Here is a 17,137-nt window from a genome sequence, read left to right on the forward strand (position 1 = left end):
TCATTCCCTTTACCATCATACCATTGTCTGCTGTCCACCTCACAATATTGTTGATGTCTTTTTCCTGTCACCCACAATCCTTTAACTAATTTACTACTCTTTACAGTATAAAGATCTATGATTCCGTTCTTAAATCATATAATTTATAAACATAAGAAAACATAAAGGTCCAATAATACTGCTCTGTGGTACCCTCACTCTCTTAATCGTTACAGGATCACTTATTTCATGTCACTATTTTTGTTTTGTTTTTAAATTCAGAAAGCAGTGCTATGACAGTATGACAGGGTATTGGTTTCAAATTCTCAGAAGCTCTTAATAGACTAGTGGAATGGTCTCAAAAGACTTGTATTGACTTGTATATTCATATAAACCAGAGTAAGGTCATGAAGTTCTGGAAAGGAGGGAAACTGTCATCAACAGATATACAGGATTTACCTGCGGAAACCAAAGAGCTGAAATAGTCAAATCTTTCAAATATTAAGAGGTGACTCTACAAGTCACTGGATTCACTTTCACAAGGCACACTGAAGATACAACAGTGGCTGCGATAAAGATTACAATGGAGATTCACAATCTCAAATCCCTTTCACTAACAACAGCAGTGTCATTATTCAAGCTGAAAGTTGCACCAGTAGCATTGTACGCAATTGAGATAACATGGCTCTACCTTTCATACAGAAATCTGAAAACTTTGGACAGAACTAAAGCCAGATACATAAAAAGAGCACTCAGCATCTCAAAGTTTTCACCAAATTGACTTGTATACCAGCTAACAGAAACATAGAAGACTCGATGACAACTTAAAATCTGACACCAACCCCAGCTACCAAAAGGTTTCTGGACGAACAACTCGAGAAAACTACAGATATAGACCCAGAATTCTTTAATACTCCCACCATGAACAATGATGAATGAAAATCAGCCAATTTTGAGCTACGTCACCTCTATGCGAAAGGAGCAATTCAAGGCTTTCATCACCGTATTTATAGTAAGAAAGGTTTCCACCAGGTATCCAGCGACTGTGTTTGTGAAATCTGCAGCTCACATTGTTCGCTCTACCACCTGTTCGACTTCACACAAAGAACACTCCCTCTTTCTCATTATGCTAAAGGTGAAGCATTCTAATGACAGTGAATTTCTCTATTTTAAAAATCGTATCTACACATTGTGTTTAATATTAAATATTATAATAAAATTCTCAGAAATCCTTACGTACCTCATTGATCAACCTGTGTTGCTTTACAGTGTTCAGTCCCTTGAATTCAGGAGCCTCAACCATAATTTCAAACATTGCACCACATCCACCTGAAAGATGAGGAAAAACTGTAAACAGCATGTACCTTCAACAGGGTATACAGTAAATACAAGCTGCTTCACTACAGCAATTATTATGATGAATAATTTATCAAAAGGGGTGTTTGATGGATTTCCAACTTCTTTGAAATAATTTAAGAAAATACTAGGTAAACAACTAGTAGGGAATCTGCCATCTGGGCGACAGCCCTAAATACAGATCTGTGGTGACTGATTGATCATACACCGATATGGAGCCCTTCTTTTGTGGAAATCATTCAGCATACATCTCTATACCTGCACAAGTATTCTGTTATGCTTCGTCATAAATGAAAATCATGTCCAAACATTCCCTCGATGTGAACTGTGCCATGGCTAAGCAGTATATGTTCACTAGATACATACAGTTCCTGTTGGGATTGTCAATGGGTGGAAACAAGGTATGTGGAACTACAGTAGTGGAATTACTTTTACAGGTACTGTGTCTGCTGAATAAGGTTCGTAAGAAAGAAAGAAAGACTAGTCAGTCCTCTATGGATTTGTAACCACCACAATATTTCCTTCTCATTGTCTGAGTTTAAAAATAAGATACTAACCAATAGGAGCATTATATGACCCTACCAAACTGCATAAAAGGACAAATTCTCAAATATTAATAAATATTATATGGTGATAATGAGAAAATTTTATGATGTAATCAAGTCAAGATTCAAAATTATTGGTTATTTCTTTAGCAATGTGTCTATTAGGCAGAATTCTCCTTGTCTAGAGGGCCATATGATAAACACCTATTGAAGAGGATGCTAAGTAAGAAGTTTTTGCTAAATACACAGGATTGAAGGTGGTAGTGGTGGTGATTATTGTTTTAAGAGGAAGTACAACTGGACAACCATCCTCTATTAATGCTAATCAGAGGGAAAAGATCTTACCTTCCAAAAATGAAGGTATCGGCCAAAGGAAGACAAGGGCCATTAAGGGCATGAAAATGAAAGACTCCCTAGGCCTCAGAAATGTACTACCGTCGGGGTCAGAAAAGAACAAGAGTTGATGAAGGGAAGTCAGATAGGACAGATGAAAGTGAGGAACCTGACACAAGTGGAAGCAATGCCAGGACTCAGCTAAGGACCCTGTAATTGCCAATCCATGCTCCCAAGTCAAGAGCCCCAGTGGCCCCTTTAATCACTTCTTATGACAGGCATGGGATATTGTGGGTGCTATTCTAGTGCCGCCACCCATAGGGGGCAAGGTGGAAGGTAACTGATGCATCAAATTAACACAGGAATTAAATTTTGGGGAGAGGATAACAATGTCAAAAGTTTCAGGTCTGTAGTTTGCACCATTGCACTATAAGATCACAATGAAATTAGTTATGTAAAGAGTTAATGGCTCGAAATGCAAGACGATGGAGTGTACAAACACCTAGGAATAAGTGTCTGAACAATTGCTTATTGGTTAATTGTCCTGCATCTCAATGTGTTTAGTGGTAAAACATTAAAAAGTTATGAAGTGAATGATAGCAAAGAACATGTGGTAATATAGCTACAGTGAAATAAAGGGTGGAGGGGACCAACAAACTGTGATGAAATCTTGACAATCCCAACAGGAACTGTATGTATCTAGTGAACATATACTGCTTAGCCATGGCACAGTTCACATCGAGGGAATGTTTGGACATGATTTTCATTTATGACGAAGCATAACAGAATACTTGTGCAGGTATAGAGATGTATGCTGAATGATTTCCACAAAAGAAGGGCTCCATATCGGTGTATGATCAATCAGTCACCACAGATCTGTATTTAGGGCTGTCGCCCAGATGGCAGATTCCCTACTAGTTGTTTACCTAGTATTTTCTTAAATTATTTCAAAGAAGTTGGAAATCCATCAAACACCCCTTTTGATAAATTATTAATCATCGTTGACCATCTTCAGTTGTCACATGCAAAACCTACGCAGTTATCCCACAGAACCCTTTCTTCTTCAGTTCATCATCCAAAACACTGAATATTCTTTTGCTTGTATTGTTGTTGGATTCACGAATTGTAAGAATTATTGTTGAAATTTGTGCAGTTTCCCCATTGAAAAGAGTCGCAACTAATTGGTAGAGTTTTTTGTCATATAGATTGCTACTGCCTTCTGTTGGCAGGGTAAAGGTTTGGGACTTCATTAACTCAGTTACCTTTCCCTCGACTGTAGAAGCCAAAGTTTTAACTAGTGCTCCTGTTTTTGTTCTTGCACAACCGTACTTTGAAGCTGTTTTTGAATCAGGAAACATTTTCTTGATGTCCTTGTTTGGTAAACATTTTTAATGTGCATTTTATTCTTGGTATTAGAAATCTGCATGAAACTATTCCTGAAATCATGCTATTCAAACACAATGTTTAGAGTACAGAGATAGATTTTTTTAAACATTTTTTACGGTACCTAGAATCATCACACACTGCAATGGAATATCAAGAGGTCTAGAACCTGGTATGTCTTTCCAGCCTTTCAGGCATGTTTTCTACAAGATGCTAATTGCTTTACGTCGCACCGACACAGATAGGTCTTATGGCGACGATGGGACAGGAGAGGGCTAGGAGTTGGAAGGAAGCGGCCGTGGCCTTAATTGATGATGATGATGATGCTTGTTGTTTAAAGGGGCCTAACATCGAGGTCATCGGCCCCTAATGGTACGAAATGAAACGACAAAGTAAAAGTTCAAAATCATCCACTGACCAAAATAAAAAATGTCATGAAGAATGAATGAATGAATGAATGAATGAATGAATGAATGAAAATGAATTTAAAACAATCAGTGGATCCGTCTCAAAAAACTATCATAGTTAATAGTAGTACAGACCAAGGGACCACTTCCAAAGCACAATCCTGAATCGAGAATGCTTGGTGTCTAAATGGGTCCAAAATACAGATCAGAGGCCCCTCAGAATGATACTTATCCCTTGTAATGCAGAACCATGGTATCCGTCCTGTTGCGGTACTAATCAAAAGTAGCAGAGACTTGCGGTATTCCACACATTATTGTACTACTCAGAGGTTATGAAATTCGACGTGTAATACAGACCTATGCTTTTCTCACTTTGCAGCGCCATTTACAGGCAACGCAAACCTATGGTGTTCATCACATGAGAGTACTAACCGCAGGGACCTCTCCCTATCCCGTGGTGTTCCTCATATAGTGGGTACTAATCATAGGCAAGGCAGAACCATGGTAGCTATCATCCCATGGTCCCGCTCATATGGTGGTACTAATCACAGGTACTGCAAAAGCCGACCGCGCGGTGCTCCTGTGTGCTACTAATCATGAACCTATTTCGTACCTAATATAGTGGTACTACGCACAAGTAAAAGCGACCCTTGGTGTTCTCCGCGTGGTGGTACTAAGCACATGTAGTTTCATGGTTCGAATGCAATCATCCCTTGGTCGCCCCTTTTAGTCGCCTCTCACGACAGGCAGGGAATACCGTGGGTATATTATTCGTCTGCCTCCCCCACCCACAGGGGGTGTGTGTTTGGTCCGCGAGAGGTATTTTATTTCCCTCAAGTCCGCCGGCAAGCCGGTTAGGACCCCCCTATCTGCCACCTGGGACGCGCCACGTGGGAGTATCACCTCTCCCCCTGCTACGCCTGCGTAGCAGGTTCGTGGTGTGGCCTTAATTAAGGTACAGCCCCAGCATTTGCCTGGTGTGAAAATGGGAAACCACGGAAAACCATCTTCAGGGCTGCCGACAGTGGGGTTCAAACCTACTATCTCCCGAAGACTGGATACTGCCCGCACTTAAGCGACTGCAGCTATCGAGCTCGGTTTCTACAAGATGCATACATGATGTATGTACAGGGTCTCTCATATAAACTAAGACTGTCGAAGCAATGTTTTTTACTCTTCGAAATGTAAGCTCCAGTATGGGAGGTGCACGACAGTTCTTGATCTTGCAAGTAGCCTGCACATGTTCGACTTGGCAAGTATCAGTCGCCAGTCTGAATCTCAGCTGTTAACACGGTCAGACAGTTATCGTTGCAACACCGTATTTTCATATGTAAAAGTTCTGGTTTCATCTTAATGGTCATGTGAACAGTCATAACTCTCACTATTGGTGTGCCGAAAATCCTAATCGTGTTTATGAAGTCCCTCATTATGATAGGACGATCGGTGTTTGGTTTGCTGTTAGTGTAAGACGAATAACTGGGCCTCTTATTTTTGAGACAACAGTAAATGCAAAGAGGTACCAAGATGACATTTTGACGCCGTCCTTCCATCAGTTAATGGAAGACGAAAAATTGTGTGGGGTGGTTTCAACAAGATTCAGATCCTGCTCATACAGCAGAAGATTCCCTTCTTACAACCTCGGGAGTATTTGCAGACAGAGTGATCAGTACTGGTCTATTTCCCCTGCGTTCTCCAGATCTAACAGTGTGTGGTTTTTACTTGTGAGGTTAACTGAAACAAAAGGTGTATCGAACAAATCCTCACACATTGGAGGAACTGAAAGAAAACATTATGAACGAAATCAGAAACATTACAGTGGCAGAACTCACTCACATTGGCCAGAATGTGGTTACCAGATACAATGCCTGTATAACCCAGGAAGGACGACACTTCCAGCATCTTTTATAAGGTAAGATTTCATATTAGATTGTATATACGCTTAAAGCAAGGCGGCCACGCGTAACATAAGTTCGGCTGAGGCAGCCGCCGTAGCACAAATTACAAACACTGTGTGTTCAGTCTTAGCTTCAGTTGATCTTTGGTTGTAACATTTTTTTTGTTTCAATTTTTACTCTTTCCTTTCAGAACTGTATACAGGTTTCCTATGGGGTACATGATTGGAAAATTACCAGCACATGGGAGCACTATGGCTTTGTTTTCTAGGAGAAACTTGGACACAGTTTTTTTGCTTTATGACATGGTGCCCCATAATGTATGAAGATGAACTCCATGTTGCCAAACCACTAATGAACCTGAGGCAATAATTGATTCGAAGCACTAATGCATACTGTTCCTACTTCAAAGTTCCTTCTACAAAGTAAAGAGGCTCTTTATAAAGCACAGACATCACTTTCCAAATCATGGCAGAGGTAGGATACTTTACGTTTTGCCGTACACATTTTGGTTTAAATTCTTCATTGGGCCTTCTCTGCACATACCGACTGGATTCCTCAGACACATTGAAGAAGGACTCATCATTGCAGCCTGCCTGAAAGCTAATTCAACAAAATTTGCAGCTTTTCAAAGGACAGATGGAGAAATACTGTACAGCAGAACTAATTTTTACAAATGTGTGATTTCACTAAAATGAAAATGTGTTACACAATCGCACTGTACTGTTGGGGACTGAAGTAAAAATATGATAACATAGTTACATAAGACAGGGATACTTTCATCCAGTCCACAAAACTCCAATTCTGAAGTCCTTTAGCCTATAGAAGGTGGTTCTGAGCTATTGATGGTTTTATTTTTTGTGATGTCTACAGACTTTCAGACCCTCTCTCCCGTTTCAAGGATTTTCATGTTCAAGTTCTTGCTAGTCAATTTCATGTTATTAAGATCCATATTCCTCAATTTCTTTAAAATCCTAGGTGAAAGTATCTTCTTGCATCTGCATTTTCCAATTCACCGGGCGAGTTGGCTGTGCGGTTAGGGGCGCGTTGCTGTCAGCTTGCATCTGGGAGATAGTGGGTTCGAATCTCACTATCGGCAACCCTGAAGATGGTTTTCCGTGGTTTCCCATTTTCACACCAGGCAAATGCTGCGACTGTACCTTAATTAAGGCCACGGCCACTTCCTTCCAAATCCCAGCCCTTACCTATCCCATTGTCGCCATAAGACCTATCTGTGTCGGTGCAACGTGAAACCACTAGCAAAAAATAAATAAAAATATCCAATTCTGTTTTGTTTGAACACTTTCCCTTGGTTACAATGTAAATATTGCTTACAAATTTTTGATGATGTCCCTCTGAGAATATCTCTTCTCTTTCTAAGCGCGACCTTTCAGTGCCTATTTTCCTAGAAGATAGTCAGTCACTTTTTCACCTGTCAGGCTGAGTAGCTCAGATGGTACAGTGTTGGCTTTCTGACTCCAAGTTGGTAGGTTCGATCCTGGCTCAGCCTGATGCTAAAATACGCTGACCTCGTGTTGGTAGATTTACCAGTACGTAAAAGAATTCCTGTAGGAAAAAATTCCAGCATCTCGGCATCTCTGACAACTGTAAAAGTAGTTGGTGGGAAGTTTAACCAATAACATTATTATTATTATTATTATTATTATTATTATTATTATTATTATTGTATTATATATAATGCATTTTGCCCTCTAAGGAGCACACAGAACCATTATTTAGCACTGGACTTCTTGTTCTTCTTATCTTCCCAAAACTTCCTCCATCCTTTCACAATGGGCTTGTGTCCAAGTATATTTGAGTTTCAAGTTCCTAGCTGTTGGGTTCCTGGATGTGAACTTATGTGAATTGATTTTCTGTCTGTGTGTGGTCTGTCTAGTTGCCAGTGGATCAATATTAATTTCTGCAAAGTCGCTTTGAGTGTCTACCAACTAGTGTAATTTGGTTTGTCGGGTTCCATTAATGATGACAACATTTTTTTTGGTCAATCGAGAGCTGTCATTTCATGCTATGTGTCCGTAAAATTTCATACGCCTCTTCTGTGCAACTGAGGAGAATCGTTTAGTCGTACAATACAGTTCTTCTGAGCTTTTATGCTTCTAGATACTGTCTTGAAACTTGAGTCCAAACATCTTCCTGAGTATCTGCCGTTCTATTTTCTGTATGTCCTTGATGTTCATGGTTAAGGATGACGTCTCAATTGCATAGAATGCTTCTGGGAGAACAACTGTATGGTAGTGGCAGAGTAATGGCTTTGGTGGATAAGCGTTTCCTATTGTACATATTCCACATGATTGTGTAGGCTTTATGGTTTTTTTTTTTTTTTTTTTCCTGCATAAATTGACCACTGAGGATCATGCTACAATTTCATTTTTTCTCTGTCTGAAGTTTCCTCTTCCTCTAGTACTCCTTCATATGGGCTCTATGCTGTTTCTTTTGTTCATCCATCCAGGCTCTTCCTGTCTTTGCAGTTCTTTCGACTTGAAACCCTTTCAAATTTTGAATCATGGTCCGATTCCATCGTATGGATGATTGCTAATATATTGCAAGTTATTTTCCTTGCATGGAAAATCTTCATTACAAGGATTGTACTTAAAATCCTGTTTTGTTATCTACTATTTCATGGACTTTTTTGAGGTAAGAGGAAGGAAAGTCTACATCACAGGATATAAAAAATGTAAAACTATTACTTTTCCTTTGCGATTTGTTTTCTTAGCTATTTTAATAAATAACTTAGTAAATTTCACATCTACTTTATTTCTAAAAAATTAATAATCTCTCCTCTTTAACCATCAAGATGTGAAGAACATGCCCCTGAGGAACTGAGATGATTAGGTAAGTATTTAGCTCTACCAACTGAAGCAGCCCACCTACTACAAAGGATATAGTAAAAAGGGAAAACAGTACCTGAGATATCAGTAACTTCAATAATGTTTGCAGATGGGAAAGATTGCTTTAGGATGTCTTTTAGCTTGTTCTCCAGTATGTTCCCCGACACTGCTTGAGGTCCATTCCAAAGACGAGAGAGTACCTGAAATAGAAGTTTAGTCTTAAGTAATGGGGACAGTATATTGCATATCATCAAACTACTGATCTCAATAATGAAGGAAACAGAATCCAATAAGAAGACGATTATAAAGAGTCACTCAAGTAATATCGTAAACCATAGATATACCTTCGTCATATCATAAATGAAAAGGATATTACAGATACTCCATACCTTTCTCAACATCTGTCATATGCAACCAAATAATTAATCACTATATTGGTATATTTTGGGTTGGTGATATAAATTTCTATACAATATGACCTCATTCTTACACAAGATTAGTACTGCAGTGGGTTCTACCAATCAAATGTAAGTCATGGGGAGGAGCAGACCTCATTGGAGGCCTCTGGCGTCGTGAGAAGGATCTGGATGGTGCACACCCAGAGTATTCGCTTTTGAGAGGACTCTGGAGGTGCCTCCTTTCTTGAAGCATCCAGATGGGGCTGCCCCAGCTATATAAAACAGGTGAAACTTGCCAGAGAGTTGAGTTGAGTTGAGTTGAGCTCTGCTGGTGAGTGAGTCAAGTTCAGTGTGTAAACTTTTTCAAGACCCTTTCAGTCACTTTACAAAGGTCGGTCGGTCAGTCAGTCAGACTAAGTGAGACAGCCTGAGTTGAGGAGGTAGTCTGTGGAGTGTTCTGCCCGTGGAGGAGTTTCTTGGGCCAGCCGCCGTGCAGTAAACGTTGGGTTCTGGAGTAGCATGGGAGGAAACACTGGGTATTGTCATGGGACAGTGAATGAATACCGCAGTGTGAGCGCGGAGAGTGTAAGTCATACTGAACTGTGAGACTGTTGCGCGCAGTCAATAATAATAAAATAATGAACACAGCAAACAAAAGATTATAAACAAAAAACAAAAACAGACAACATGGCATCATTAAGTTAATTCATTACTTGTAATAAATGCCTACAAGATTTCAAGAAGTCAGATTTTTTATTTTGAAATAAATCAATATTCAGAAGAAGTAATTTAATATACAGTGACATCATTCTATACAGACGTGAATTTAAATGTATGTTTGTACCTATTAACCCTCAGCAAGGAAAATGAGTTCCTAAATTTACCTGCCAGAATTCTAGGTGCATATAACAGAAGTAGAAAAGATAGTTCAATATCATCTATGTCATTATTAACAAGCTTATGAAGAAAGTTCATCAACTGATGTTTTCTTCTGATTTCAAACCCAAATTTTTCAATCATTTTGCAAAAAGGTAAATATCTGGGATCTTCTCCAGTTTGTCTGAAATATATGTATTTCAAAAACTTTTCTGGATCCTTTCAATCAAATCTCTGTGTAACCTCGTTGCTGGATTCCAAATAATAGAGGCGTATTCCAAATTTGATCTAACTAATGCAAAATACAAACAAAATAAAAGCATTACTTAGGCCATAAGAATTTCTAATTAAAAGCCCAAGGTTCCTGTATGTTTTATTCACAATATTTTCAATATAAGAAGTGAAAGTTAAATCACTAGTTAATTTTTTTTGCTATTTGCTTCACGTCGCACCGACGATGGGATAGGAAAGGCCTAGGAATTGGAAGGAAGCGGCCGTGGCCTTAATTAAGGCACAGCCCCGGCATTTGCCTGGTGTGAAAATGGGAAACCACAGAAAACCATCTTCAGGGCTGCCGACAGTGGGGCTCGAACTCACTATTTCCCGATTACTGGATACTCACTAGTTCATTAAAATTATTCCTAATTCATTTCATTTACTCATTCCAATTGGGTATCATTGAGGGAGTACATGAAACTTATTTTTCTCTTTTCTCGTTGGAAAAGTGATCTTCCTGTATTTATTGATATTGAAGGCAAGTTTGCAAATTTTGCTCCATTTTGCCAGGATATTTAAATCAGACTGGAGTTCTAAACAGTCATGTACACTTGAAATTGATTTCTATATTTTAATATCATCAGGAAATAATAATATTTCAGAGAACCAAATTTTACTAGAAATATTGTTTACAAATAAGAGAGACACTAAGGGACCTAAATTAGAGCCTGATGCTACAACAAAATTGTAAGATGGGAAGCGTCTATAGCTTACAAACTGTCCTCTGTGCTGTAAATATGAAACCAGAAGAGATAGCAGAGATGGATCTAAATTACAGCTATTAATTTAGTAATTAAACAATTGTAATCTACTCTGTCGAAAGCCTTTTGGACGTCCATATAAATAGCATCTACTTGGGAACGATTATCGATCTCAGTTATACTTACTGAAAAATGTTACATAAAGTGGTTACTATAGATTTCTTTGGCATAAAACCATGTTGATTACAAGGGGTAATTAATTTAATATGATTAAAAATATGAACATATACAATACGTTCAAATATATTCGCTGGAGACAATAGAAATGTAACAGGTCTGTAGTGTTTATTTAATTGTTTCATCCAAGATTTATAAAATGGCATAACTTTGGTATTCTTCCTTTGTTTAGGGAAAGCAGAACTAGGTAAGATAAGATAAAATAATATCTGGAGAAGTTCAATTACTAATTCCTTACAACCCTTAAATATGTAAGGAGGTACCCCATCAGGTCCTGCCGACCTTTCAAGTTTCGAATAACTATGAATGTGATTAATACATATACAATCTTCATATACCATTTGATTTTTGATCTACTAAGTATTTTAAACTGGATCATATTGTTTTCCAATAGGTGTTTTATCTTCCTGAATTTGTCTTTTAACTTTAAAATATTAATAATTCCTTTTGTAAATTGTGCAGGATATTTACATTTATAAGGTTTTACTTTGGAAATACATTCATCTAATACCGAGTAAATATTATCATTAAAAAAATACAAACAGCTTTATCGACATGCTTACCCCTCATTTCCTCCCATTTGCAATTTTTCAAAAGAATATACATTTCCAGAAAATCTGCTTTTCTAGAATTATAAATCATGGCCTCATTTACTTTAAACAACTTCAACATTTTAGAACTAACAGATGATGGAGGATGAAGGTTAACCTTGGGTGCTAGAGGGTCAATTTCTTCTTCTTCTTTTTTATGACCACATAGGATCACTTTAGTCAGTCCATCGTTCAGGTCTCTTTGAAGGGATTGTTCGGGCTTTGCGGTCCTCCCAGTACTTCTTCAGACGCTCCAATCTTCGTGCCCTTTCCTCAGTTGAAAATATGCGTGTTGTTGGTTTGTTTTGTGTAAGGATAAAGCGGAGGTTTGTATTCTTGAATTTTGTATTCAATTGTATCTTATTTGTGGTGTCTTCTGTCATAAGGCCTATTTCCTTCACTGATCCATTTACATCCTGTTGTGGTATTTTTTGAGACAAGATTGTGTTGTACTAGTTGTTTCAGAAGTCTCGAATCCTGCATCCTCATGATATGTCCAAAGAATCCTAGTCTCTTCTTACGCATAGTATCTGTAATGGGTTCTAGCTCTTTGTACACGACTTTGTTAGGTATTATCCGCCACTGTCCATCTTTCTGGTATTTTTTGTTGATGCAGGTTCTTCCAATCCTCCTTTCAATTTTCTGAAGTCTGTCAGTCTTTGATTGTTTATTCAGGTGAAAAAGTGTTTCTGCTGCATAAGGCGCTTCCAGTTTTATAACTGCATTGTAGTGTTTTATTTTTGCATTTATTGATAGACATTTCTTTTTGTAGATATCCCATGTTAATTTTTGTGCTTTAGCTAATCTATTACTTCTCCAAGATATTTAAATTGAGTTACTATTTTGATTTTATTATCATTTATGTAACTTCTTTTAGTTGTGTTGGTTTTTGGGGCATAATTTCTGTTTTTTCAAATGATATTTTGAGGCCAATTTTATTTGCAATGTTTTGAAGTTCTGATATCTGGGTTTTTGCTTCTTTTGTGTCCACTGCTAGTAATGCTAAATTGTCAGCGAAACCCAGGCAATTTGTTTTACTTTTTGGCCAATCTTTATTTTTGGGAGACATTTCCTAAACCATTTCCTCATTACCATTTCTAGAGCACAATTAAATAATAGTGGTGAGAGCCCATTTCCCTGCCGTAGCCTGGTTTTAATTTCAAATGTCTCTGATGTTTCACCCGTAAACTTCACTTTTGATTTGGCGTTAGCGAGAGTCAATTTTATCATGTGTATTATTTGGGGGTGTAGTCCAAGGGGATCTTAAAATTTTAAACAGAGATTCTCTATGGATGCAATCATAAGCTTTCTTGAAATCTACAAATGTTATCACCATATCTCTGTTTCTTCTCCTGTTATAGTCCACTATCAACTTAAGACTCATGATCTGAACAGGACAGCTCCTCCAGGGTCTGAAACCTCCTTGATATTCTCTTAGTTCTTTCTCAAGTTGTAAACTTATCCTATTAAGGATGATTATTGAAAATATTTTGAATGTTATGTCTAGGAGCGAGATTCCCCTGTAGTTATTAGGGTCGGGTTTGTCTCCTTTTTTGTGCAGTGGGTGAATGAGGGCAGTTGTCCAGTGTTCTGGTAGTTCTTCTTTAATCCAGATAGAGACAAGTTGTTGATGGAAGGCAACTTTTGCTGATCTTCCTGCATATTTCCAAATTTCCACAAAGGTCTGATCTTCTCCTGGTGCTTTGTAGTTTTTTAATTTATTCAGTGCTTGATAGACTTCCTTTATTGTGGAGGGATTGACGTTCGCTGGTGATGTTTTTATCGGGGTGTTGGTGTCCAAATGAAGGAGTTCTGTAGGTTCCTCACAATTTAAAAGCTTGTTGAAATATTTAGTCAGAATTTCTGCATTGTTTTTATTGGTACGAGCCAGCTTATCATTTTCATCCTTCATCAGTAGGGTCGGTCGGAGGTTCATATTTTTGGAGCTGTTTTCTGAAGGTTTTGTAGTAGTCCCTTCATTTAGTTTTATTGAATTGTTCTTCAATTAACCGCAGTGTGTCCTTGTTTTTATTGGTACGAGCCAGCTTATCATTTTCATCCTTCATCAGTAGGGTCGGTCGGAGGTTCATATTTTTGGAGCTGTTTTCTGAAGGTTTTGTAGTAGTCCCTTCATTTAGTTTTATTGAATTGTTCTTCAATTAACCGCAGTGTGTCCTTATGATGATGTTTTTTTTATTCTTCTTAAGACTTGAGTAGTTTCTTTTCTCTGTTTTACTAGATTTCGATAGGATATTTCTGTTTTTTGGGACTGATGTAATAGCCATGCTTGATGTCTTTTCTCCACTGTTTCATCACATTCACTGTTCCACCATTGGGTTTTTTTTACGTGGTTTAATTAGAGCCTGGTCTTCTGCAATTTGTTTAAGGTTGTGTACTAAGTCTTCAAGTTTATCTCTGATTTTTATTTTTTCAGTTGCTTCTGGTGATTTTTGTTGTTGATTAGCTGGGTAATATCTATTTTTCTTTTAGTTTTAGGGGCTTGCTTTTGTCGTCTCCTCTGGGGAGTGAGTTTAATTTTAATTTTAACTACGTAGTGATCTGAACCTGTGTCTATTCCTCAGAGGACTTTGACGTTATAGATCTCTTTGTGATGGTATATGTCCATGCAGATGTGATCCAGTTGCCATTTTTCTTTAGTGTAGTCAGGGTGTTTCCATGTTTTGAGTTTTTGAGGTTTCCTCTTAAAACATATAGATTTTGAGATTAAGGTATGGTTTCTTCACAAGGTCAACTAGTCTCTCTCCATTTTTATTTGTTTTCTTGTGTGCTGGCCATTTTCCGATGATGTCACAGTATTTTCTTTCTCTGCCTAGTTGAGCGTTGAAGTAGCTTATTAATGATTTTACATGGTATTTGGGGATGTTATCTATGGTTTGGTCCAATAGGTCACAAAATTCTTCTGTTTCCTCATGGTCTTTTAAGGAGATGTTTTTATCATTAGTGGGAGCATGGGCATTTATTATAGTATAGATTTTATTAGATGCCTTTAAGGTGAGCGTTGAGAGTCGTGGAGACTGTGATTTGAATTCTTGAAGTGTGTTTATTATTTTAAGGCTGACCAAAAATCCTGTTCCAAATTGTGGGACATTCTTCATCACTCTCTTCCTGGGTATACCTTTATAATGTCTGTACCCTTGAGATTCCAAGGCATCCTGGTCAGTGTTTCTAATTTCCTGTAATCCCATGATAAGAATTTTGTGTTGGTCCATTATGTCGGTGATCACTTTTAGTTTACCGGTTTGCATGAGTGAGTTTATAATGTGTATAGGGAAGTATGTTATCTGCTTTGGTTTGATTCTTTTTGTCTCGTTCGTGTATGTGGTACTGGGGTATTTCCATACCTCCGACTTCACGGTATCTTTTAGGTGGCAGCCCACCGTATCTGAATGCTGCCTTTTCTGAACTCTTGGTTCAGCCGGTGGAGTATTCCTTAACCTTTTCACTCCTATGTCGAGTGCAATTCGACATTAAAATATTTGACTCGCACTCTGATGTCGAGCTCCACTCGACATGACAATTTCTCGTACTTTCAGCGCTCGTATGACGACTGTGCCGTGTTCTGGTATTGTAGAGCTAGCTAACGGTCTCTGAGAGAACACATTTTCCCATTTACAATAGTTCGCGGGAATTGTGGTAACATTTTTAAGCTCTGTTATTCTCGAATGTTTATGCAAGCTCACAGATGTTGTTGTTTGAATGTAAACATGGCTTCTGCTTCATTTTCACTCATGGAACTGGATATTTTAGAACAGTTAGTGGACAGTGATAGTGACGATGATGAACCAACAACTGACTTGGATGATTTATTAGTGAATAATTTAAGTGAAAGTGAACAAAGTGATAGTGATAATAAAACCAGAGGTGGTGATGCTCCTCCATAACCATGGCACGAGTGGAAAGCTGGCGATCCTGATTTACCTGCATTCTCATTCACTGAAACAATTTGTGGATACAAAGCATCAGGTAGGAACAATCCCTCAACACCTTACGGATTTTTTCAACTTATTTTTAGTGACGAGTTATTCCAGCAAATTGCCAACGAGACCAACAGATATGCTAAAGTCAAAATTCAGAAAGTGAGAAAACCTGGTCTCCACCCAGAAAACTGTTTTGAAAAGTACCACACAGTGAAAACATACAAGGATTAATGTATTTTGTCTGCCTAATTGTAAATATATTCATGTAACCTACTTATATTTTGTGTTAGATTCTTTTGCATTGTTCATCCTACAGCTGTTAATAGTGCACAAATTAATTAGGAGTGGAGCAGGAAGCATACGCTAAAGGTAATGGAGTTCAAAAGGTTAAAAGACCTTCCATGGTTGACTGTCAAGGTGTCACCTGTGTGGGACTAGGTCCCGAATTACAACTCTGGATGTGATCCAGTGAGGTGATAATGAGGCCGCTCCTCTGGAGTACAGACGCCTTGTGCAGCCGCCCCTAACCTGAAGAACAGACACTGCATAATGGATTCCAGTGGCATTTCTTCCACTGTGGCCACCTAAGGGGCCTCATTCGCCCAAAGGGAGTCAGGTTATTTCCCACCGCCCAAAACTTGGCGTTGGCAGTTTTACAGCTGGGTGCCAGATCAGCAAACCCCCCTCCTCTACTACAACAAAGTTTAAAAGATTACTCAATACCAAATCCAGTGTGTTATCATTTACATTCTAGACATCATTCACTGAGTCCAAATTTATCATATTTAAAAATCTAGACGACAGCCTGACCTTAGTACTTTCCTTTGACAAATCATATGTAATTCCTCTTATTTCTGGTATGTTGAAGTCACGTCGTATTATCATATTACTGTCTTGTAATAATGTGGCATAAAGTTCAACATGGTCAGAAAACTGCATATAAGTTTCTAACTTACTATAAAGTGGGAAATATAGTGTTTCTTTTTATTATAGATCATTAAGCCATATTGATTCATTTTCTGATTCTAAACAGTTCACCCTATCTGAACATAATGTAGATTTAATGCTCACTAAAACCCCTCCACCAGTTTTCTTTTTACCGAGCTCGATAGCTGCAGTCGCTTAAGTGTGGCCAGTATCCAGTAATCGGGAGATAGTGGGTTCGAGTCCCACTGCCGGCAGCCTTGAAGATGGTTTTCCGTGGTTTCCCATTTTCACACCAGGCAAATGCCGGGGCTGTACCATAATTAAGGCCACGGCCGCTTCCTTCCAACTCCTAGGCTTTTTCTATCCCATTGTCACCATAAGACCTATCTGTGTCAGTGTGACGTAAGGCAAAAAAAAAAAAGTTTTCTTTTTGGTAGCAAGTAACTCCCT

At 38.3% G+C, this 17,137-nt stretch overlaps 1 protein-coding gene across 1 annotated transcript in view; it reads right to left on the bottom strand.

Moving 5' to 3' along the window:
* Positions 1-17,137, bottom strand: part of LOC136871864 (bolA-like protein 3) — an 80,675-nt gene that overhangs the window by 6,855 nt on the left and 56,683 nt on the right. The window contains exons 2-3 of the mRNA XM_067145507.2: positions 8,821-8,944; positions 1,220-1,308 (exon numbers count right to left, since the gene is read on the bottom strand). Of these exons, the coding sequence (XP_067001608.1) occupies positions 1,220-1,308; positions 8,821-8,944 (213 nt within the window). The remainder of the gene's footprint in view (positions 1-1,219; positions 1,309-8,820; positions 8,945-17,137) is intronic.

The sequence above is a fragment of the Anabrus simplex genome, chromosome 4 (assembly GCF_040414725.1).
Source record: "Anabrus simplex isolate iqAnaSimp1 chromosome 4, ASM4041472v1, whole genome shotgun sequence".
NCBI lineage: Eukaryota > Metazoa > Arthropoda > Insecta > Orthoptera > Tettigoniidae > Anabrus > Anabrus simplex.